The sequence below is a fragment of the Gadus chalcogrammus genome, chromosome 1 (assembly GCF_026213295.1).
Source record: "Gadus chalcogrammus isolate NIFS_2021 chromosome 1, NIFS_Gcha_1.0, whole genome shotgun sequence".
NCBI classification, from domain to species: domain Eukaryota; kingdom Metazoa; phylum Chordata; class Actinopteri; order Gadiformes; family Gadidae; genus Gadus; species Gadus chalcogrammus.
The window spans coordinates 3,950,584-3,976,819 of NC_079412.1; the positions used below are offsets into that span (position 1 = coordinate 3,950,584).

General features: G+C 45.1%; 1 protein-coding gene across 3 annotated transcripts in view; it reads right to left on the reverse strand.

Moving 5' to 3' along the window:
• Positions 1–20,547, reverse strand: part of LOC130405589 (sodium- and chloride-dependent GABA transporter 2-like) — a 28,676-nt gene extending 8,129 nt beyond the window's left edge. The window contains exons 1-9 of one of the 3 annotated variants that reach the window (XM_056610798.1): positions 18,865–20,547; positions 18,592–18,675; positions 4,066–4,262; positions 3,667–3,801; positions 2,106–2,246; positions 1,876–1,957; positions 1,469–1,601; positions 765–899; positions 583–686 (exon numbers count right to left, since the gene is read on the reverse strand). In XM_056610798.1, coding sequence (XP_056466773.1) covers positions 583–686; positions 765–899; positions 1,469–1,601; positions 1,876–1,957; positions 2,106–2,246; positions 3,667–3,801; positions 4,066–4,240 — 905 coding nt within the window. In that variant the 5' untranslated portion in view covers positions 4,241–4,262; positions 18,592–18,675; positions 18,865–20,547. Of the gene's footprint in view, positions 1–582; positions 687–764; positions 900–1,468; positions 1,602–1,875; positions 1,958–2,105; positions 2,247–3,666; positions 3,802–4,065; positions 4,263–18,591 lie in introns of all 3 variants that reach the window. The other 2 variants (XM_056610859.1, XM_056610919.1) reach the window with 2 other exon arrangements.
• Positions 20,548–26,236: the final 5,689 nt, after the last annotated feature.

The following is a 26,236-nucleotide window of genomic DNA, read 5'->3' on the forward strand; positions in this document are numbered from 1 at the left end:
GGCCTCAGATCAGATGACACGATCACAAAATCGATCATTGATCTTCGGCCTAGGGTACTCTGGTACCAGGTACACTTATGAGCACCCTTATGTTCGAACATGGTGTTTGTTATGGATAATCCATGACTAGCACAGAAGTCCAATAACAAACGACCGCTCGGGTTTAGATCAGGGAGGCTCTCCAGGTGTCTCCATCGTTGCCCACGTGGGCGTTGAAGTCACCCAGCAGAACTACGGAGTCCCCTACTGGAGCCCCATACAGGACTCCATTCAGGGTCTCCAAGAAGGCCGAGTACTCTGAGCTGCTGTTTGGTGCATACGCACAAACAACAGTCAGAGTTTTCCCCCCTACAACCCTTAGGCGCAGGGAGGCGACCCTCTCGTCTACCGGGGTAAACTCCAACACCGCGGCGCTCAGCCGGGGATTTATGAGTATCCCCACAGACAATCGTTCCCTCTTGTTCAGATGGTGAAAACTCCTAACGCTACCGTTCAATTCGCCATTGGAAGTCCAATTACCTTTTGCAAACAATGTCACTGGATACACAATTTGTTAATCGATAAATAATTAATTAAATGTACCTGTAGCAGTTGTTGCTGTAATTGTTGTAACTCCCTAAAGCGGTCAAAACACCAGTGCATATTCCATAGGAATAAAATATCTGGCTGCCAGCATCCAACCATACCTGCAAATGAATAAAGGAAAAAGCTAAAAGTCGATTTTTAGTTTTGTGGAACCATTGCTTGTGTTATCATGGTCCTACCTGTGGATCCATGAGTCTGGACGGGTCAGGGTAGAGGTAGAAGATGATCCCGTCTTTAGCCCCTGGTAACGTCAGGCCGCGAACCAGCAGCACAAACAGCATCAGATACGGAAAAGTTGCAGTGAAATACACTATCTGAGAAGGAAAACGTATATGAGAAGAAAGTGTATAGGTAAATATTAGAGCTGTCAGTTAAACGCGTTATTAACGGCGTTAACGCAAACCAATTTTAACGGCGTTAAAAAAATTATCGCGCAATTAACGCAATTACTTTATAAAAAAAAATAAAAAAAGTTTTTTTTTTTTTCTTTTTTCTTTGGCTCAAAACAAAGAAGCAGTAGCCTGACTGCTATGTTCAAATGACATTTGTTCAAAGCAGTCGTTTAATTGCACTATAGGCTCTTTTTTTGTATCGTCCTGTTTTGATCAGTATGCCAATGTTGTTATCAATAAAAAATAATTTGCACAAGGCAAGCCGATGCACTTCACCATGTTGATAATATAATTAAAATGAGAAGAATTATGGGACAAAAAAATCAAGGGATATTTAGCATAGAAAAATAATTAGCGATTAATCGTGAGTTAACTATGACATTATTGCGATTAATCACGATTAAATATTTGAATCGCTTGACAGCTCTAGTAAATATATTATAATAAACCATATATTCTGCTATATGACATCATTGGTGATTCAACCATACCTTTCCTGTCGTCTTCACCCCATTCCAGACACAAAAGTAACAGATGACCCAGGCAAGCAGTAGACAAAGGGCAAGATCCCAATGCACATTGCCAAGATCCTCAATTCCACCTGACAAACCTAATATTCTTCTCCTGTTAAACAAACATAAGTTAGACAAAGCCAAAATGTGGCATGCATAGACCATTTGAGGGGAAGAGATGGAAATCTAAAACATTTTCTCCTTCAAAGAGGCACCCTAAAAAGTACTTTACACTTAAGCTTTCTCTATAGTGGGATTCTACAGTGTATTGCATCCATATTTTCTCAAATAACATGATATGGGTGTTGACCCCCAGGAACCCTTGTGGCTTCCATGTGCACACCACCGCAAATACATTTAATCGAATTATAACTCCTTCAACTTACTCCCAAAACTCTATGACAGAAGATGTGTCCGTCAAGATGTCTCCTTCCGAGGTTCGATTATGACCATGCTCAAAACAGGTTTCTGGTTAATAAAAAAGGAAATGAGGGGTATTACATTGTCCCTTAAATAACATATCAATGAAAATGTATGGCATGTAATACAGGTGTCTAATAGAACAAATACAATTTAAAAAAAGTAAATAAATAATAAAGACAACATAAATGTGAACCTGTGTTCCAACTGTTTCCACAAGTCGCCCAGGGAAGCTCCGCATGGAAGGAGAAGAAGAGAAAGAGAATGGCCCACGCCAGGATGACAATGTAGTACACACCAGTGTACAAGACCACCACTTGATTACCGAAGCCTAGGCCTGTCAGGAAATGGTCACAACCACACACATATTACAGAAATATTTAGCTAATTTTCAGCTTGTAGATCCAGCTGCTTTATCCTTTTCTTCCTCTGGTTTTGTTTTGGAAAGCATGGCTTGTGAGTTACAAATGTAATTTTATATTACATTTAAATATTGAGTTAATTTACATATGGATATAGCCAATGTAAAACTAGCTATGAGTAGCTATGGTGTTTCCTTAGCCACAGCCCACGAGCAACTAAACAATGTCAGATAATAATAATAATAAATAATAATACATTTAATTTAGAGGCGCCTTTCAAGGCACCCAAGGTCACCTTACAGAGCACAAAGTTATCATAAATCGTTTAAAAACAAGACATTGTGGAAAAATAATAATAATAAATAAATAAATTAAACAAAAACAGGTGAGTTTTGAGTTGTGACTTGAAGGTTGTAATGGTGTCTGACTGTTTTATGTGTGGGGGGAGGGAGTTCCAGAGCCTGGGTGCTGAACAGCTGAATGACCGGGCACCCATTGTAATAAGTCGTGATGTGGGGATACATAGTAGTCCAGCAGAGGTTGAGCGGAGGGAGCGGGAGGGAGTGTATTCTTGGAGGAGGTTGCAGAGGTAACTTGGGGCTAGGTTGTGGAGAGCTTTGTAGGTGAGGAGTAGGGTTTTGTATTGGATGTGGTAGTGTACTGGGAGCCAGTGAAGTTGGATGAGGACAGGGGTGGTGTGGTCAGATGATTTGGTGCGGGTGATGATCCGGGCGGCTGAGTTCTGAATGATCTCACCGGACTGGTGAGTCCGGTGAGGAGGGCGTTGCAGTAGTCTATGCGTGATGTGACAAATGAGTGAACTAGGATTTCAGTGCTGGATTGGGTCAGTGATGGGCGGAGTCTGGCGATGTTGCGGAGGTGGAAGAATGCAGTCCGGGTGATGTTGTGAATATGGGGTGCGAATGAGAGGGTGTTGTCCAGGATGACGCAGAGGCTCTTGACTTTGGAGGAGAAGGGTACTGGGAATCCATCGATGATTATGAGTGGAGCTGGGGTGTGTTGTGATTTGGTGAGGGTGGATTTGGAGCCTAAGCCCTGCTTAGATATTCAGCCTTCCTGATCCATCGACAACTGTGGACGTGTACTGGTGATGCAGACACACAGATGGTTTGTACTGGTAAATACATAGATTGTTGGCTTTTTCTTAAGGACCCTTGTTCAATGCTTCCTTTACTATCCCACTAACTAGCACAAATGCTGTCCTTGAGGAAAGAAATAATGTTCCTGTGTGAAAATGTGTTGAAAAACTCTCACAGTATGATTTGGGGGCCCATTCTGCTAGAGACGAGATTCTTGTACGCATTCGTTAAATACTTTGATATACTTTGATTAGGATTAACATCTCACACACTAAGAGCGTGAGGCCAAATATACCTTGAAATAGTGGACATATCTTTTTCCAACAGGTGATTCCCCCCTGGCTAGTGTACTGGCCCAAGGACGTCTCCAGGAAGAAGAGGGGGATCCCACAGGTGATCAGAAACAAGATGTAAGGTATGAAGAAGGCCCCTGTGAAAGATGGTAACAAAATATGACATTCATCAATGTAATGATCTGATCGGTCTTAATCTCAAATACATATTTTCTATGGCAGGGTAGTATTGTGGCTATTACAATCCTAGAGCAAGATGCTTAACCCCTACACAAATTCAGTGTGTCTTTTTTTTGTGAGCGTGTGTGTAAATGAATAGTTAGACGAGTAGATTTTCTTGATCTTCAGCACATATCAGTAATGCAACTTAGGTTGAGTGAAACAGCCAAATAAACACTTACCACCACCGTTTTTGTAGCAAAGGTATGGAAACCTCCAGACATTTCCGAGACCAACAATGTTTCCAGCCACTGCCAGAAAGTACTGTACTTTATTGGCCCACTGCTCCCTCTCCGGGGGTCTGGTTGGAATGTCCCCACTCTGTACTGCATTCCCTGACTTGTAGCCCTGCTCCATGTCAACCTCTCCAGCGCTCCAGCTGGATCACATGTACATGGGTTTGGGGTTTTTAAGGACGTCACACAACAAGGTATAAATCTCGGCTAATTTTTGTGACATAAGATGTGCTATATTCATATTATGGATAGATGTGTTGTTAAAGGATTTGCCCATTTTGATCCGACCCCAGATTAATTGTTGACATTTTGCGTTGTGTATGTCGAGATGTAAAAAGTAAAAAGTATTTAGCCAGTTATGCTCATCATACTTTATTTATAAATACTGAATACATTAAAAAACAAAGACTTATTCTTTACTATAGAAATGTTTGGTTTTAGTCTAAAAGTGCCTAAAATAGTTGGGATGTATTTATTTGGTTAAAAGCTGTATCAAACGATGAGATCCTTGGTAAATGCATTTTGCTGCAGGGGGCTTTCTTGCTTCCACCAACAAAGGCAGCAACTTTCTAGGTAAGAACCAATGAAAATGCAGCTGGTTCCTCGTCTGTTTGAGAGCAGGCTGGAACTGCCTTGCCTTTATCAATAGTGCCCACAAATGAACAATCCATTCATTTAGAATGCTGTGTTCCTATCAGTTAAAAAACACACCTTTCTACACCTCAAAGACCTCTGCAAATCTCGTTCTGCACTCCGAATACAGAATTATCACACTGCCTGAAACGCACGGAAGTCAGATCACATGCACAGTGCGGGTGTAAACACAAAATCAAAAGTTGGAGAGCTAAGCTACATAGCCATAGGCATTTTGTATTGGACAGAACCAAGCTTCAAATACTGATTCAAACAAGTTTGATTCTTGTTGTTTCTATAGCCTTTTATTTTTGCCTTATGTCTGTCAGGCAATAAACATTGCTTAAATACATTTGGTCTCTCTCCCTCCCCCTCCCCCTCTCCCTCTCCCTCTCCCTCTCCCTCTCCCTCTCCCTCTCTCGCTCTCTCTCTCTCTCTCTCTAGCGGAAGAGGCAGGGCCAGGCTGAGCCAACATCTGCGCATTTTCCACCTGCATTAATGGAGTTAATTTCTAGCTTTTTAAGCTGCTAGGCGCAGAGCCGGCCCTTCCTATATGCCAACTAAGGGTGCACTCACACTAGGCCATCTGGCCGTGGCCGTTGGCCGTTTTCACACCTAACCGTGCTCAAATGGCCCCATTGTTCTCTGGCCTGCACTCACACTAGGCCATCTGGCCGTGGCCGTTGGCCGTCGCAGCTGTGGCCTGGCCACGGAAGGCTCTTGTACATACGTCATCACGTCGTAACACGTCATCACCAAGCGTCCGCTGCATGGACCATAATAAAGTCTGCCACCAGTCAGAGTTTTAACAACAATGGACATCAACACAGAGAACACACCAACAGTTGAACCGCTAGACGCGATGTTTACCGTTTAATGGGAAAGAATGCTCGTCGCCTTTATTATGTCCGTGACCGTCGCATTGACTACAAGTCATCCAGCTCAGGTTGCGTAGCTGTGCGTGTGCGCGTGTCGGCTCATTAGCATCTGTACCGTAGCGGCCTGTGCCGTAGCAGCACACCTCTCCCAAGTGGCCAAATTGGCCCGGCCTGGCCAGACTGGCCACACTCACACTGGCAGATTTGAGCACGGTTAGGTCTGAAATCGGCCACGGCCACGGCCAGATGGCCGAGTGTGAGTGCACCCTAAGTGGCCGCTTAGGGCCCCCGACCGCCAGGGGGTCTCCAAGAGTGCTGTATTTTTTTTATGTGTTGACGTGTGTCCCGATAGGACTCACTATATTGATGCACCTAGCCGTTCCAGAATCACTCCAGAATCATGCTGTGACACCATGCTGTCAACAAGGTCACCATATATATAGGTGTGCTTACATATATCTTACGATAAAGTGAATTGCTTGCTTTATAATTTCTTGTGTGCTTAAATATATCCTAAGATAAGGTAAATTGGTTACCTTATAACTTCTTGTGTACCTCATATCTTTGAGAAAGTAAATTGCTTACTTTAGATATTCTTATGTGTTAAAATTGTGTGCCTTAAAATGTCTTACCATAGAGCCAACTGGTTACATTATATACCCTTTTTATGTAGTAAATTTAATGCTTAAACATATCTCCTTGTGGAGAAACATTGGAGGAATACAAAGAACATGTGTCCCTTTAGACCCCATGATGTATGAACACTCGGCGCGTGATAGCATGTGCACAACTTCAAGCTTCTTGTGTTGCCCCTCGGGCAAAATAAGGGAAACTCTGGAACGTTTATCAAAAGATCTTTTGTTATCAGGAGAGTAAAACAGGGAAATCGGCAGAGAAAGCTCAGTCGGTCTTCTTGGTTCTTCTGCTGCTGGTGTGGTGTCGTGTGCTATGCTCTGCCCTGCTCTTCTGCTTCCAAAAAACTGCGGCCTTCATAGCAAAACACCGTAGCGCTCGGTTCAGACTCTATTCTTTTTCTTTTTAGTTTAGATTTAGAAATCCAACCTCAAGTGTTTCGCCTGGGAGAACGTTGGTGACTCAGTTTTAGAAACCCAACCCTGGGCCCCACCCGGGAGAGCGTTGGTACTTAGAGATCCAACCTCAAGGGCCTCTTGGGAGAACGTTGGTACCTTTAATAGGAATCCTCTTTAGCACTAGCTTAGTCTCAAGCGTGATTAACTCAACAAAGGCAACTCTCGGGGTCGTGCGGTGTACTGGGGCACGAGAGTTGCGTCAACGTTAAAACCTGGGCTCCACTTGGGAAACGTTGTTAAAAAACCTTAGTTTTAGAAACCCAAACCTCGGGCCCCACCCGGGAGAACGTTTGGTACTTAGACTTAGAAACCCAACTTCAGGCTCGTTGGTATTTTTAATAGGCCATTCTTCATCTATTTTCTTCTTCTTTTTACTGTCTTTTCTTTTCAAATCTATACTCAGTTGTAAAAGTGATTGTGTTTATTGGACCTAAGAATAAATCTACCTGACTACATTTGTAGTAGGTAAACTCAATCGTTCGAGTCCTTTTCCCTGTCGACTCCTCGACACAGGCAAAGCAGAACGACGCGCTCTCCCAGCTGATCCCCTCACGGTAAGTGGCGCATTGTACAAGCAATGGTTGATTGTGACTGACGTGTATAGGGGGTGACAAGGCAAAAAGATACATCATCATTTCGTATTAACTATTATTATTTCGAGAGACTTTGGTCCCGCCCAACGGACGGGTCTGAATTCGTATTAGAGTAACAGTTGTGAAGGGACTTAACAGAGTGACCTGGGTCGGACCGGATTAAGACTGAGCCGAGCCGGACCGAGCGCCTCCGTGAAACCGACGATTCACGGAAACAAGCGGGCTCGACCTAGGTTGGTCCCGGGGAGCGTACGTGCGACACCCAGACTCACGAAACACACCCCTGCGGAGCGGTGTGTGTGTGTCGTACGCGATCGTTCCCATAAATCACCGCGAGTGCGGTGCCAACACTCGACAGTGTCTATATAAACTTAGCACAAGAAGTAAGGACATTTGTGATTGGTAGATTATTTCTCTGTGGTACAATGCTTTTTGGCAATAAAACCTATACTGTTGGAAAGCCTTGTAGAATGTTGGTGTATTTTAGTGTTCACACTTCTAGTCTAGGAACAGTCCAGTGCCTCTCACACTGATACAAGGTGTAATTTCCTTCATTCCTCCATTTGTTATGTCTCAACAAGGATGAACCAACCTGGTCGTCTGGGACATAGCCAGGGCCATATACCTTATCAAGGGTGAGAGTGCTTCTGTGCTTCTTGTTATTCACATTTTCTTTAATATAAAACTCGCCCAACCAGGCCCGGTTCCAGAACAGAATGCCTTGGGGTGCATCTGAGATTACAGGGGGTGCACCAGTACTATACTAAAACCAGCTCCCCAGCTTCAGTTCAGACTTCGCTTTTTTACACACAGGCCTTTCTACCATAGACAAGCACTTCTGCGTAGTTCTACTGACATGTTGGGACAACAATCATTTGCTGTGCTTAAAAGATGGTATCATATTATGTATTGTGATGTGGAGAAAATTTCAGCTGCAACATTAGCTTATTGATATCTTAGATAGCTTTGAATATGAGATAGGTTTTTGATATGTGTGATGTGTGAGGTGTAAAAAAGAACCGAATTCTCAAAAAAAAACATGTGACTGCAATTCAAATATAACGTTTATTTTTTATAGATTGTGGCAGGATATTTCGAGTGTGTTATTGCTTTATACAACAGTTATACTAGTAAAATGTACTGTTAATAATAATGATTGACAATAGATTGTGATTTGTTTAATTATTTAATCATATAAACGAATGAAATTGCTTCCAGCAACAAAAATAGATCCCCGTTCCCCACTGAGCGTACTGTTGCCAAGCAACATATAAACAAAACACCATACATAAATGCGGAGTGATTTTGTCAGTTTGGTGAACAGTCAGAGTGATGTTGGACGCTCATGTCTCAACGGTATTCAATGGATACTGTCAAAAGTTTAATTACAATTTGTTTTGTGAGCAAGTATTTTATTATTTGTATCATATTTATACTTTTTTTTTTTTTTTTTTTTTTTAATTGAGGGTGCAAACAATTTTTTTGGGGGTGCAATGCATGCTTATGCACCCCCGTAGAACCGGGCCTGCGCCCAACCCTTTGGGTCGGTGAGAAGAGGGATTGACAGCCAAGGAACACGTCTCGGAACTGCTCCTCAACCGCGTCCACTATAGATTATTCAAGTCTGTATCTCGCTGTATTACATCCTGGAATAAACCATCTATTCAACCCTCTTATCCAACCTGTCAAGTTGCTCTGATTTATACTTCAAGAATTACTACTACGACGGAAAATACACAATGCAGAGTCTATACGAACAGTTGAGAAATAAGCTGAAAACTAAGAGCCTGTTTAGTTCCCTTTCAAATGGTGCCCCATTTGTTAGGAACATGCATTTGTGGGATGAGCAGCAGCACTGAGTATGTGGGTTGCGCCCATGAAAAATTTGCCAAATCTTTTCTGCCATTGCCAAACAGGTTATTTTGCTGTTGCTATTGACACTTGTTTTGAGTTTCTGATATCCAAAAGTGCTGCCAATCAGGTGCCTGATTGGCACCTGATTGTGCAACTTCAAGCTGGTGTTCCGCAAAACCAAGTTGCGGCATTATTTGGAGTGAGCCCTGGTACCCTCTTCAAACTGAAGGCAAAGTTCCATATAACGGGGGATGTCAAAAACAGGCCGCGAAGTGGGTGTCCCAAGAAGACGACACCCCAAGAAGACCGTTTCATCACCCTGTCAGCACTTAGTTGCCATAGGCTGTCTTCTACAGATTTAAAGTCAAGGTTTGCAGGACGATATGGACAAGTTATGGACTGGAAAAACTGAAATAGGAACTAGTCACCTTTAGAGTGAAGCATTAAAAGTCACACTGCAGTAATGTGGGAGTGGAGCGGATGGAATGGCCTGCTAGTAGTCCTGACCTCAACCCCATTGAAAACTTGTGGGATCAGCTTGGGCTGATGCCAGAGTGACCAACACAACCACGTTGGCTGACTTGTGACAAATGCTGGTTGAAGAATGGAATGCCATCCCACAGCAGTGTGTGACCAGGCTGGTGACCAGCATGAGGAGGAGTTGCCAGGCTGTTGTGGCTGTCTATGGTTCTTCCACACGCTACTGAGGCTCCTGTTTGTGAATTGAATATTTTTTTTAATTGCCAATATGTCTTTTTTCTTCAAACTTCAATCATCCTTTCCACCAAACACAAAACAAGTCAATGGCAGAATAAGCAGTTTGGCATTGGCAGAGAAGATTCGGCACATTTTTCATGGGTGCAACCCACATACTCAGCTCTGCTGCTCATCCCACAAGTGCATGTTCCTTACAAATGGGGCACCATTTGAAAGGGAGCTTTTCAGGCTTTCCAACGGTATAAGATTGATGGCCAAAAAGCATTGTTACCACAGAGAAATAATCAACCAAACACAAATTTCCTTACTTTTTGTGCTAAGTTTATATATATATTTTTTTATTATTATTATTTCTATCTATACACAAAGCAATTTACTTAACAAGAAAGGAAACATTATAAACATAAAGCTCATATCAGTATAAGAAAACAATGGTGGAATTAAGAATTGTCCCATAGACTGAACAGAGGTCTGATCATGATCATGATCATGCTCGGTGTTGCTGAGAGGGCAACAAGCAAGGAACATGATGTTTGATTCAACGCAGGCGCTGATTTGATCCCTGATCCCAAACTGGCAACCGCGATGATGACGATACGGTACATGACGAAGCTAAACGAAGCTCGCTACCTTTGTCCGACATCGCTTCTCTCCCGCTCGCTCCCCCAGGGCCGGTTCTAGCCCTTTGGTAGCCCTAGGCGAGATTGAGTTTTGCGCCCCCCTGTTCCCATAGCGAGCGGAGCTTTGCCCTGTTAATTAACAATACTATACTAAACAACACTGAAGACACATGTTAACTGATTTACCTTTACTTTGCTTAGCAGCTTTTTCACCCACTTATAGCTCTGCTATACTACGTTGCAATTGAACGACGTATGATGCATGGACAACAAACAGAAACGTTTTTAGAACATTATTTTTTTATTATTTTAAATAACTTATATACATATATAAAAAAACATAAACAATCTCCATACATACATTTATGATGCTCAAGAATATTTTACATGAAATTAACTATTAAGAAATAAGCAAAATCGATCAAGTCTAATAAATGCACATACAAAAATGCTACAAAGATTGTTCAAGGATATTTAACAAATTATGACTGGCTGAACTCCATAAACTGTGCAAAATATCTTAAGCACACTCTATGGAAAATTGTATGTGTGGCAGTTTATGACCCATAAACTGGATTAACTATACACTCAAACTACAAACGAAAGTGCTGTAAGTACCACTACAAAATTAAAATAAAGACATTCTTTGCCTATCTCAAATTATAGCTGAACAATTGTAGCTGGCATTTCTATTCACCAAATTGATGCAGCATTAGTATTACACTCGTTTAGGTGACTTGAGGGTATGGAGGGTGCGGAGTAGATACGCAGGCAGTTCGCTCCTATGACTGAACTTTTAGTTTACCTTTTAAACCTCTCTTTTTCAAGTATTTTTGTTTTCAAACGTCTAGTGTTAGTGTGTTAACCATTATTAAACCACAGCAATGTCTAAAGTAAAGGGCAAGCAGGCTAAATAGGCCTCTTCATCGTTTGCTAGCGTTACATTAGCAGAACTTAGCTCTTTATTGGATGAGCAGAGGAAAGCAATATCTGCAGACTTTAGGTAATCTTTCGAGGCTTTGACAACGACACTGGAGGGCTTGCACTCGACTGTTACAGAACATAGGCAGCGGATCAGCTCTTTGGAAGACCACTCTAATGAGGTGGACCTTCGGCTTCAACAACTAGAAACCGCATGTTCTACCCTTCAACAAGACAACGTGCTGCTGAAAGCGAAGGTAGCCGACCTGGAGGAGCGCAGCAGGCGCCAAAACATTAGAATTATCGGCCTACCTGAATCACTTGAAGGGCCACGACCAACCACGTTCTTTTCCAAACTACTTGTTGATGTCTTTGGTACGGAGGTCCTCCCTTCACTACCTAAGCTCAATCGTGCCCATCGGAGCCTTGCACCCAAGCCTGCTACAGGAGATAAGCCACGGCCTGTCATCCTACACCTCCACCGCTTCCAAGTTAAGGACCTGCTCATTCGCAAGGCTTGCAGACGAGGTGATTTGTTCTACCAGGAGCACAAGATCCGACTCTACGAAGACTACAGCAGTGAAGTTTTGAAGCAAAGAGCAGAGTACAAAAGCTCCATGGCGGAATTTTACAAGCACGGATACAAAAAAAGCACAAAACTGACAAGTTTGTACAGAGCTCGAACGTAAGCCAGTGAACACATATTCAACCCTATGCAAAACTAACGTTATCGTTGATGCCTTTTATTTGTGCTTGAAGGGGGGCGGGAATAATTTGGTGTTGGCAAATGTGCATGGCCCAAAATGGGATAATGAGAACTTTTTTAAGAAGTAATTTTTCTCTCTTCCTGACCTGAACTCTCCAGCTTATCCTTGGTGGTGACTTCAAACTGCTGTCTTTGCTTGATCGCTCATCTAACAGGACTTATGCTCCATCTAAATCATCCAAAGCAATCCAGCTTTTCATGGAACAGTATGCCGTCTCAGATGCCTGGCGCTTTTTTAATCCTAGCACAAAGCAGTTCTCATTCCTCTCTCCTGTTCATGGCACGTTCTCACGAATAGACTTCTTTCTTATTATTATTAATAATCTCCTCTGTCACGTCATTTTCTTACAATCCAACTGTAATTTCCCGCTCTCCCTGGTGCTTTCATTTGTTGTTACTTGCTGACACCAACTTTAATAGCACAATTAACAGTCATATTGATCTTTTCATATCTACCAATGTTAATCAGGATGTAATGGCAGCAGCCATATGGGAGTTATGTAAAGCTTACTTAAGAGGAGAAATAATATCTTATTCTGCCTATCAGAGAAAGCTTGTTATGGCAAAGAAAGTCTCTCCCTCCAAAGATATAGCAGAGCTGCAGTCAAAGTGTGTAGACACACCAGATGCTGATCTTTTCAAAGAATTACTCACAAAGAAGCCAGATTATGACATTCTGGTCTCCAATGAAACAGCAGATTCCCTGCTAAAAACACCTCATAATTTCTATGAGTTTGGAGATAAACCAAGTAAATTACTTGGTCACCAAATTTGCCAGTCCTACTCATCAATGCACATTGCCCAGATTACCCAGATATTGGAAAAACCATTAACCTGTAGGAGATCGCAATGAAATGGAGACGGAGACTTGATTGCCGGTGAAAAACACGAGAAGGATTTATTTCCCAAAACACAGAACCCGCACAGCCAGAGGTGCGTTCCTTAAGACCTGCGTTGTAACACCAGGTGGGTGCCACGCCCCCTTCCCTTAAAGGGGGCACGCACCATACAACACACAGTGAATACGATACCGCTACAGACGCCCCCCCAGAATTCACACTCCCGAACAGTCAAGGCCAACGGGAAGGAGCCCTGAGCACCCGCCCGAAACGACTCAGCGGAACCGGTGCGGGGGCCGAGGGGGCCACAGCAGGCAGTGCAGGAGTCATGAGGCGGTGTGGCTTGGAAACCGGAGGACGACCCCGCCGCGGGGGCAGAGCCAACCCCACGGGCTGGTCCAGATCCAGGTGGGCTGGCTTGAGGCGATCGACCGAAATGTAGTCAGGCCTGCCCCCGATGTCTACCAAGAAGGCCTTGTCACCGGCCTCCAGGACGCGAAAGGGACCGTCGTAGGGAGGACGGAAAGGGCCCCGATGGGCATCATGGCGGATGAACACATACCCCGCCGTCCGCAGGCTGGGCGGCACACAAGCCTTCGGGAGGCCGTGCTGCGAGGTGGGCACCGGCGTGAAACCCCGGACCCTGTCCTGGAGCGAGGTCCGCTCCTGGGCTGCCGACCAGGGAGCAGTGGCGGTGGGGATGAAATCCCCAGGAACCCGTAGTGGCTGTCCGTAAACCAGCTCGGCCGACGAAGCCCGCAGGTCCTCCTTAGGGGCAGTCCGGAGGCCCAACATGACCCAGGGGAGCCTATCGACCCCACCGTCATCCGTAAGGCTGGCCCGGAGTGCAGCTTTCAAGGAGCGATGAAACCGCTCACACAACCCATTAGCCTGTGGGTGATAAGCGGTTGTTCGATGGAGCCGCACACCCAGGCCCCCGGCGACCGCATTCCACAGCTCGGAAGTGAACTGAGGTCCCCTGTCAGAGGAGACATCAGAAGGGGGGCCAAATCGGGCGACCCAGGTGCCTATGAACGCCCGGGCCACGTCAGAGGTCGTAGTGGATGCCAGCGGGACAGCCTCCGGCCAGCGGGTGGTCCTGTCCACCATCGTTAGGAGGTAGCTGAACCCTTGAGAGGGCGGCAGGGGCCCCACCAGGTCCACATGCACGTGGTCGAACCGCCGCTCCGGCACTGAAAAATGCGCCAGCGGAGCAGTCACATGCCGATGCACCTTGGCTCGCTGGCAAACCACACAGGCCCGAGCCCAGTCCCGAATGTCCTTCTTAAGGCCATGCCAGACAAACTTCCCGGCCACCAGCTGCTGTGATGTCCTCCGCCCAGGATGGGCAAGGCCGTGCACGGCATCGAAAACCTGACGCCTCCAACTGCCGGGCACGACCGGCCTTGGCTGTCCAGTGGAGACGTCACACAGGAGCGTGGCACCGACGTTGTCGTACTTGATGTCCTCCAACCTGAGTCCCGTGACAGCTGTCCTCAGAGCCTGGACCTCCGGGTCGGAGGCCTGATCACCTGCCATGCTGGTGTAGTCGATTCCCAGGTGGACAGCTCCTGCGATGGCCCGGGAGAGGCAATCAGCCACGTGATTGTCCTTACCCGCCACATGGCGGATGTCCGTGGTAAACTCGGAGATGTAGGCCAGCTGGCGCTGCTGACGGGCAGACCACGGCTCCGAAACCTTCGCCATCGCGAACGTCAATGGCTTGTGGTCCACGAAAACGGAGAATGGCCGAGCCTCCAACAGGAAACGGAAATGCCTAATGGCGAGGTAAAGGCCGAGGAGCTCTCTATCGAAGGTGCTATATTTCCGTTCGCAGGGGCGGAGCTGCCGGCTGAAGAATGCCAGCGGCTGCCAGACGCCGTTCACCAACTGCTCATGCACGGCACCAACAGCATAGTCCGAAGTGTCGGTGGTCAGGGCAATCAGCGCCGCAGGCAAAGGATGCGCCAGCATAGTCGCCTCGGCCATTGCCCGTTTAGTGTCCCCAAAGGCCGCCTCTCTCTCAGCGGTCCAGTCAATAATATGCTTCGTTGTCTTACCCTTGAGTGCCTCATACAGGGGCCGCATGAGCCGGGCCGCACGGGGAACAAAACGGTGGTAAAAGTTCACCATCCCCAAAAACTCCTGCAGGGCCCGAACTGTAAGAGGGCGCTGGAAGTCCGCCACTGCAGCCACCTTCGAGGGCAGGGGAACAGCTCCCTCCTTGGTGATGCGGTGGCCCAGGAAGTCAATGGCGATCCGGCCGAATTGGCACTTGGCTGGATTGACAATCAGGCCATGCTGGCTGAGCCGCTCGAAGAGTGTTCGCAGATGCTTCATGTGCTCGGCCGTGGAGGCGCTGGCGATCAGAATGTCATCCAGGTAAACGAACAGGAATGGCAGGTCCCGCAGCACGGTGTCCATCAGGCGCTGAAAGGCCTGGGCTGCGTTCTTCAGGCCGAACGGCATCCGTAAAAACTCAAATAGTCCAAACGGAGTGATCACCGCCGTCTTCGGGACGTCCTGCGGCTGGACGGGCACCTGGTGATAGCCCCGAACGAGGTCCACCTTGGAGAACACTACCGCACCGGCCAGGCGGGCAGAAAAGTCCTGGATGTGGGGAATCGGATAGCGGTCGGGCACCGTAATGTCATTGAGCCGGCGGTAATCCCCACATGGACGCCACCCACCACCAGGCTTCGAGACGATGTGGAGCGGGGAAGCCCAGGGGCTGTCCGATCGCCGGACAATTCCAAGACGCTCCAGGGTGTCAAACTCAGACCTAGCAACGGCGAGCTTAGCAGAGTCGAGGCGCCGGGCCCTGGCGTAGACCGGCGGGCCAGTGGTCGCGATGTGATGCTCCACTCCGTGCTTGGTGGCGGCAGCTGAGAACGTGGGCTCCGTAAGCTCCGGGAATTCCGCGAGGAGGGGGGAAAACACATCGGAGGGTGAGAGTGCGCCCGACAGCTTCGTCGTGCCCGAGCCACTGAGCTCACATGTCAGGGAGCTAAAAGTCTCAGCACTTATCAAGCGCCGGTTCATCACATCCACCAAAAGGCCATTGGCGCAGAGGAAATCGGCGCCGAGGAGGGGTGTGGACACCTCCGCGCCGACAAAATCCCAGCCGAAACGCTGACCCCCGAAACATAAATTAACAGTCCTAGTCCCAAAGGTGCGGATGGGGCTGCCGTTGGCGGCCTCCAGGGCGGGGCCGTGGCCGCCCCCTATTCTGTCAATGCGTGACGCGGGCAGAACGCTCACCTGGGCCCCCGTGTCACACAGGAACCGTCGCCCAGAGCCTGTATCTGTGATGAATAACAGACCCCCAGAACGGCCGACACACACGGCAGCTAGCGAGTGCCGGCCCGTGCATTTCCCGATGCCACGAAACTGCACGGGGGGCGGCACCTCCTAGCTTTGGGTCCATACAGGGCGTGGAAATAGCACAGGCCTGCAGACTGCTGTGGCTGTCGTCGTGTTGCCGCAGCCACAGCGATGGTGTCCGTCATCTCCAGGTCGCCAGTGGTGTGAGCCAATACGGCCGTGCAGCGCTCGCGCCCGGCGGCGAAAAAACGATCCGCCTCCCTAGCCAGAGCCCGAAAGTCCGTGGTGTCGCTGTTGGCTAGAGCTGCCCTAACACGCACTGGCAGCTGCTGCATAAATAAAGCCCGAAACAAAAAACAAGGCCTATTACTCCCCAGGAGATTGAGCATGTGATCCATGAGCTCCGATGGTTTGGAGTCCCCGAGGCCATTCAATGCCAGAAGCTGCTCGCCCCGTTCAGCCTCCGACAAACAGAACGTCTCCATCAGGAACCCCTTTAGCAATGCATACTTCCCACGGGCCGGGGGGTCCTCGAGAATATACATCGCTCTGGCCGCCGTCGAGCCACCAAGCGCGGAGACTACATAATAAAACTTGGTTTCATCCGCAGTAATCCCCTTCAGCGCGAATTGCGCCTCCGCTTGCGCGAACCAGACCCGCGGCTGCCGTTCCCAAAACTCCGGGAGCTTCAGGGAGACTGCCATCACCGGAGCAGCAGCCACGGAACCTTCCGCCGAATCGAACTCCATAGCCCAATCTCCGATCTGCGCGTCCTCGCTCTTCCAGCGCATAGAACAGTAATCCGGTAAAACGTCCGGAAACTGTCAGGGTCACCAATGTAGGAGATCGCAATGAAATGGAGACGGAGACTTGATTGCCGGTGAAAAACACGAGAAGGATTTATTTCCCAAAACACAGAACCCGCACAGCCAGAGGTGCGTTCCTTAAGACCTGCGTTGTAACACCAGGTGGGTGCCACGCCCCCTTCCCTTAAAGGGGGCACGCACCATACAACACACAGTGAATACGATACCGCTACAAACCCTCAATTGATTAACAATAAGTTCAGAGATTTGTATGCTTCATTATACTCTTCTGATAGCCCAGATGACAAAACACAGTACAAACACTATTTTAGTTCCTTAGATATCCCTTCCATCAACTCTGAAGTGGCATCTAGTCTGGATGTACCATTTTCAATAAACAAACTTAGGAGTGCTTCAATGTTTATGCAGACAGGGAAATGCCCTGGCCTGACGGTTTCCCTGCCAAATTTTTTAAAACGTTTGCAGATACACTGTCTCCACTGCTACTCAACATGTTTAATGAATCGCTGCAAAGTGTGGAGTAGCCCTCTCTTACACATTGAAACGTTTTGGCTTTGGTAATATATTGATATCATGGATTAAGCTTTTGTATCCATCCCCTCTTGCCTGTGTCTGCACAAATAATGACTACTCTGAATATTTCTCCCTCGAACGTGGAACCCGACAGGGCTGCCTATTCTCTCCATTACTGTTTGCCATTGCCATTGATCCCCTAGCAGAAGCCCTCAGGTCCAGTCAGATGCTGGGTATCTCAAGAGGTGGCATTGAACATAGAGTACTCCTGTACGCCGATGACCTCTTGGTCTTTTTCTCTAGTCCAGATATATCTATCCCCCTTGTACTTACAGTATTGAAAGACATAACTCAAGTTATAAATTAAATCTGCATAAAAGTGAACTTATGCCAGTTAATGCGGCAGCCACAGCCTAGGCCCTCGCAAAGTTACCATTCAGAACGTCTCTGGAGCAGTTTAAATATCTGTCTGTGGAACCAAAGCGAACTATTTCAAATGTAACTTTTTCCCCTCTTTTAGCCAGGCTGTCCCTAGACACCCACCGGTGGTCACTCTTGCCTCTGTCTCTTGCTGGTCGAATAAATTGTATTAAAATGAATCTACTGCCCAAGTTCTTGTATCTTTTCAAATGTATACCTATTTTCCTCCCTAAAACCTTTTTCCATTCTCTTCATAGCTCACTCTCACAATTTATTTGGAACAAAAGCCAGGCTGTTATTTCTGTGAAATAAGGTACTTTGTTAGTACCTTATTTCACAGAATGTTTCAATTTCACTTTATGTATTCTGTAATACTCAAAATCTCAAAAATAAATCATCTATACAAAAATAAAGAATTACACTCGTTTAGACTTCCTAATGGCAAAAACATCAACAATAGTACTAGTTGTACTCACAAAGTTCAGAGAGAGGTGAACATGAAGGATCAGGTGTCCTTTCTCCTGCAGGTGCTGGGCTCTGCAAATATTGCCTGAGTGCATCTGGCCAATTAAAAAAACACTGGTCATTTTACATTTACAATCATGTAGGTTATCAGTGAAGTTATGTCAGCTAGTGATACGTAGCAATTTAGCAAAGTAGGTTAACAGTCGCAAGCGATAGCTGAGTGGCAATATTAGGTGATGCACAATACTATTTAGTTTGACACTACAATGGTTGAGGTCACTTACCTCTATACTGGGCTTTCTTTTCATCTTCTTTTTTGCGTTTTCATCCCTGCACACCAGAGGCACACCTCTTCATTTTGAGAATCAATATTATGTTTGTCAAGCTTGACAATTATGCAGTGTGTAAGCTTTACTTTGACTGTTTCAATGATTATATTTAATAAGTAGTAAAATAATGGCGGCTAGTGCTTGTAATGGAGCCGCCGGCTACGATCGAACATTCTCCAGTGGACGTATGTCCGTTAGGACTATTTTATACTTTCTGTTGTAAGCGCCTCTCGGCATAGGTCAGCCAATATTGCTCTTTGTATGATAGGAGGCCGATGAAAATCTTGGTCCGGACGTGGATGGGTCATCTAGAAGGACTGAGATGTGCTCAGCATCTCCAACACTATAGATAAAACTACCATTTGCAAAAAAACAGAGGGCTGCAAATAGTCTGGAGTGAACTGAGGACAGGACCCGATTGGTAGTGTTGGCTTTGTAAGGCTCGAGAAGGCTATTTAAATATATTAAAGACTTGCGCGAGAATCTATATCTCTCCAGCAAAAAGTCATCCGATATGCCAAGATGTCGAGCCGTGGTCTTATTAATCGCTCCTGGTGGATTGCACGAATAATTTGCACGCCGATATCATCAGGCCTCTCATCAAAAGGGCATGCCATTGTGAACACATGAAATCTGCGGTGAACGCAGGTTTAAATCCCCAAAACCGGGTTATGTTCAAAACTTAACCTGCGCAATACCTGCTCCGACCAGGTTTGATTCAGAGCATATGTTTCTATAGTAACTAACATACCGTGAGGTCATTTTGGAATAGAAAACCTAGGGTTACCGCAAACCCTTGTTTAACTTACCCAGTTAACCGGCTTTGTGGAATACCTCTCAGGTTTGATTCAGAGCATATGTTTCTATAGTAACTAACATACCGTGTTTATTTTGGAACGGAAAACCCTGGGTTAACTTACCCGGTTATGTGATAAAACCGGTCATTGACGAATACCCCTCTGGTGTCACTTTTCTTTCTCTTAAGCTTCATTGTTCTTCAAACAAAACATACCGGTTCTTAATATTGGTCTGTACTATGCAAGCCTACTCTACAAAGACCTAGACTGAAACTGAAAACTTTGCAATCTTTTCTCATTGGGAAAGGTTTCGATGACATGTAATTTGTCTTATGTGAATTTATTGTAGATTGGTTTAATTGCATGTCATGTAATATTTCCAAAACATTTCGATGAATGTAGAGCGATCGGACTGGACCGTGCCCTGTATTCATGTGAATAATAATGGGGTCCTTATGTCACTGGGTGCTACATTTACTGAAACAAGATAAGACAGTCTACAGCTGAAGTCCACAATATATATGTGGACGCAGAGCCATTTCCCACAAATGTCAACAAAGTGGAGAGTGAACAGAAAAATGCATCAATACATGCAATGATAATAGTTTTGTACTATGTTGCTTAATTTAGACGCATATATATAAATATATCATATATAGACATTTTCAAAGATGGCAATATACACATTTCTTCTTAGCGATAAAGAAAAAAATATTAAAACCTACCTGTTGCTCCTTGGGTTGACAGCTTGGGTTGAATGAAACCTTGAATCTGATCCCAGAGGCTACGTAAGCGAGCGAAACCTTTCCTCTCATGGAACTAGAAAAACCTGTCCTCTCACTCTCCCTCCCTCCCTCCCTCCCTCCCTCTTGCTCTCTCTCTCTCACAGATTCAAGGGCTGTACCATCAGATTGCTTAATTATTAAATATAAGAGTATTGTATAAATACAAATAATTTGATGCACATTATGTAAATAGTTGTTTAAAACTGATAAATTCATAGCAGATAGTTATTTGCAGTTCAATAAGGGGTGTGTCATACTTGCTTTTCTTTTTAAATAAAGACGAAATTAATGAATTGCAAGAGGAATAAAGTAGCAATCCCTGATTCAAGTTTATTGCAACTCATTCAATTCATTCCATGCATCAATACGAATTAAAAAATTACAAAATGATCTAAATTGTTTTCTAAAGCCCAGTTCAGACCAAAGATTCACCTTGCAACGGCTTGCAACGAGACGGTTTTAGAACGTCGCAGGGGCGGTGTGAACGGGTCGTTGCAAGCCGTTGCAAGGAGTTGCAAGGCGTCGCAAGGAGTTGCAAGGAGTCGCCAGAGATGGAACATGTCAAATCGCAAGGTCCAGTTTTAGAACGCGGCGATTTAACTATTTCTCTTCAGCCAATCACAGCACAGAACAACTTGTACGTCACGGCCTTACTCCGTCCCGGTACCGTACTGTCCACTCCAGCCAAATATCCTAAGATGGCAGACTTCTGGTCCGAGGGGAGGGAGGAGAGTTTAATTTGCTTGCTGGAGGAGCAACCTGTCCTTTACGACGTTGGCAGTGGGTATAGCAACAGGGACAGCAAGAAGAAAGCATGTGGCGACATTGCAGTGGCACTTGGTGTGGTGTTTTAAAGCGTCTTAGAGTACCATATTAAGCGCTATATAAATTTCATTTATTATTATTATTAAGTTCAACTCGTGACCGTGTTAACTGGTGACCATTAGCCGAATGCGTCGTTTGTTGTCGTGGCTACGCCAGCTGTTGGAAATCGGGGCAGACACGTAGCTGTCCTTGCGAATGCCTCTTTGATTTGTCTTTCAATAAAATGTCAAAAACATTCCCATCTCATTCGTATTTGGAGTGTAATTGGAAGAAACTTGTCACGAAGAACCGTTTTAAGCCGAAATAAATGAAAAACGAATGCTTAAAATATGATACATTACGGGATTCGAACTCATACTATCGTGGGGGGGGATATTAATAAGGTCGGATTTCATTTCGTTGTACCGTGGACCCACCTAGAAAATCTCCGCAATTTTTTTTATAAATTCTTCGTGAAAACACGAAAGGCAGCCAGATCAACTTGTGAACTTGCGTTCACAGTTGCTAGGGAAACCACCTACCGTTGCAGCGCGTTGCAGCCAGTGTGAACTGCCCTGTTTTAGAACGTTGCAGCCTGTCTCGTCGCAAGGCGTCGCAAGGAGTTGCGTATGGAGTTAGATTCATGCCAAAACCCCGCACACACGCAAAACGTGTTTTGCTCACGCATAACGATTCACACTCACACAAAACATGCATGCGTTTAACCACTTTTATGGACGCTTTGATAGGGAAAACAGGGAGGTGGCCATCAAGGCTGTGCTCCCTGCAGACCACCAGCCCCTCACTCTCTCCCCCATTGACGTGTGTGCAGCAATGAGCAGGACTAATGCACGGAAGGCTGCTGGGCCTGATGGTATCCCCGGACGGGTTCTCAGGGCCTGTGCTGTGCAGCTGACTGAGGTCTGGACTGACATTTTCAACCTGTCACTAGCCCAAGCAGTTGTCCCCGTTTGCCTCAAAACCTCCTCCATCGTGCCGGTGCCAAAACACTCCACTGCAGCAAGCCTGAATGACTTCCGCCCAGTTGCACTTACCCCCATCATCTCAAAGTGCTTCGAGAGGCTAGTCCTGGCTCACCTCAAAACCTGCCTGCCACCCACACTGGACCCTTTCCAATTCGCCTACCGCCAGAACAGGAGCACAGAGGATGCCATCTCCACGGCACTCCACTCCGCCCTCTCCCACCTTGACAACAGCAACACCTATGTCAGAATGCTGTTTATTGACTTCAGCTCAGCGTTCAACACCATCATCCCCTCCAAACTGATCACCAAGCTTACTGAGCTGGGAATCAACACCTCCCTCTGCACCTGGATACAGGACTTCCTAACCAACAGACCACATTCTGTCAGGTTGGATGAACACACTTCCTCAACCCTCACCCTGAACACGGGCGTTCCACAGGGCTGTGTGCTGAGCCCCCTCCTCTACTCCCTCTTCACCTACGACTGCACAACTATACATGGTTCCAATACGATTGTCAAGTTTGCAGACGACACTACGGTGATTGGTCTCATCAGCAACAACGATGAGACGGCCTATAGGGAGGAGGTCCAACACCTAACTGCATGGTGCGCCAACAACAACCTGGCTCTCAACACTAAGAAGACGAAAGAGCTCATCGTTGACTTCAGGAAGTCTAGAGGTGGCACACACACCCCCATCCGTATCAACGGGACAGAGGTTGAGCGCGTCACCAGCTATAGGTTCCTAGGTGTCCACATCTCAGAGGACCTCTCTTGGACCCTCAACACCTCTAAGCTGATCAAGAAGGCTCACCAGCGTCTCTTCTTCTTGAGGAAATTAAAAAAGGCCCATCTGTCTCCTCAGATCCTGGTGAACTTCTACCGCAGCATCATTGAGAGCATCCTTACCAACTGTGTCACAGTATGGTATGGCAACTGCTCTGTCTCTGACCGGAAAGCCCTGCAGAGGGTGGTGAAAACTGCGCAACGCATCATCGGTTCCTCACTCCCATCCATCGAGGCTGTCCAGCACAAGCGATGCCTGCGAAAGGCGCGTGGCATCTGCAAGGACTGTTCTCACCCCAACCACAGACTGTTCACCCTCCTCCCCTCAGGTTTAGGGGAAGCTTTTTCCCTGCGGCTGTCACCCTCCTAAACTCTACCCCCCCCCATTCATTGCACTAATCCATGCTAGTTGACTGAACAATTATCCCTCTACTTGAATTTACATATCCCCTGTATCAACCTCCATAGTACTCTATTTTTATTTATATTTATATTTATATCCATGCTAGTTGACTGAACAATTATCCCTCTACTTGAATATTTATATTACTATATTTATATTTAGGTAACCCTTCCTTTTACAGTCCCCTAATTACTAGGTATTTACCCGGTACATACATGGTAAATTATAGTGTATTACTGGGTAATTACCACTGGTAATAAGAAGGTAAATACAGAGGTAGTTACCCGGTAAATACATGGTAAATCATAGTGTATTACTGGTTAATTACCACTGGTAATAAGAAGGTAAATACTGAGGAATTATCCGGTAAATTATAGTGTATTACTGTGTATTTACCACTGGTAATAAGAAGGTAAATACAGAGGAATTACAGCTGATGTACCAAGTAAAACCTCCACTATTACCCATCAACTCAACTAAGTAGCGTGTAGTTAACTGTTTTAGGTTCGTAATAACTCCGACATTGTGTTCTTCCTAGGAAATTAGGCAACCAATTCTTAGAAACACCTATTATCCAAGGTTTATGTTGGTAACAGCCCAAATTTAATGATGTACTATCTAGAAATTAGCATAGTACTTCCCAATAAAATACTTTTTCTTAGAAAGGGTTTATTCGATTTACCACTATGGAATTACTTACCTGGTAACAACATCTGCAGGAATCTGTTTTCCTCTAGTGTCATGGTACATCTTCTTAAATACTGGGTACGAATCAGTTTGTTTCCATGGTATTACCAGGTTCTTACCATATCATTTATAATAGATATATCCCATTATCCATGCAGTCAACACAAACATGTACCATGTACGTTCTGCGACATTACCAAGTAAAACACGACAATTTACCCAGTAAGTAAGCTGAAATTGTACTGTAAAAGGAAGCCTCGTTTGTTTCCATGGTATTACCAGGTTCTTACCATATAATTATAATAGATACATTCCATTGTCCATGCAGTCAACACAAACTTGTACCATGTACGTTCTGCGACGTTACCAAGTAAAACACGACAATTTACCCAGTAATTAAGCTGAAACTGTACTGTAAATGGAAGCCTCGCTTGTTTCCATGGTATTACCATGTTCTTACCATATAATTTGTAATACATTATTCCCTTTTCCATCTAGTCAACACAAACTTTTACCATGTACGTTCTGCAACGTTACCAAGTAAAACACGACAATTTACCCAGTAATTAAGCTGAAACTGTACTGTAAAAGGAAGCCTTGTTTGTTTCCATGGTATTACCAGGTTCTTACCATATAATTTGCAATACATTATTCCCTTTTCCATGCAGTCAACACAAACTTGTACCATGTACGTTCTGCGACGTTACCAAGTAAAACACGACAATTTACCCAGTAATTAAGCTGAAACTGTACTGTAAAAGGAAGCCTCGCTTGTTTCCATGGTATTACCAGGTTCTTACCACATAATTTGTAATCCATTATTCCCTTTTCCATGCAGTCAACACAAACTTGTACCATGTACGTTCTGCGACGTTACCAAGTAAAACACGACAATTTACCCAGTAATTAAGCTGAAACTGTACTGTAAAAGGAAGCCTCGTTTGTTTCCATGGTATTACCATGTTCTTACCATATAATTTGTAAAACATTATTCCCTTTTCCATCTAGTCAACACAAACTTTTACCATGTACGTTCTGCAACGTTACCAAGTAAAACACGACAATTTACCCAGTAATTAAGCTGAAACTGTACTGTAAAAGGAAGCCTTGTTTGTTTCCATGGTATTACCAGGTTCTTACCATATAATTTGCAATACATTATTCCCTTTTCCATGCAGTCAACACAAACTTGTACCATGTACGTTCTGAGACGTTACCAAGTAAAACACGACAATTTACCCAGTAATTAAGCTGAAACTGTACTGTAAAAGGAAGCCTCGCTTGTTTCCATGGTATTACCAGGTTCTTACCACATAATTTGTAATCCATTATTCCCTTTTCCATGCAGTCAACACAAACTTGTACCATGTACGTTCTGCGACGTTACCAAGTAAAACACGACAATTTACCCAGTAATTAAGCTGAAACTGTACTGTAAAAGGAAGCCTCGTTTGTTTCCATGGTATTACCATGTTCTTACCATATAATTTGTAATACATTATTCCCTTTTCCATCTAGTCAACACAAACTTTTACCATGTACGTTCTGCAACGTTACCAAGTAAAACACGACAATTTACCCAGTAATTAAGCTGAAACTGTACTGTAAAAGGAAGCCTTGTTTGTTTCCATGGTATTACCAGGTTCTTACCATATAATTTGTAATACCTTATTCCCTTTTCCATGCAGTCAACACAAACTTGTACCATGTACGTTCTGCAACGTTACCAAGTAAAACACGACAATTTACCCAGTAATTAAGCTGAAACTGTACTGTAAAAGGAAGCCTCGTTTGTTTCCATGGTATTACCAGGTTCTTACCATATAATTTGTAATACATTATTCCCTTTTCCATGCAATCAACACAAACCATATATGTTCTGCAACATCGTTCACCAGTAGTTAAGCACTTTAATTGTTGTTATAAAACCCCAAACCACTGTTGATGAAAGGCATATTAAAATTAAACAAAATCAAAGGCTTATCTTTAAAACAATGCATATCTCACAAACAGGCACTGAACACTGAAGAAATCTGACAAAAAAAAGAGCCGTCCACATCAACTCAATTTAAATGTTAC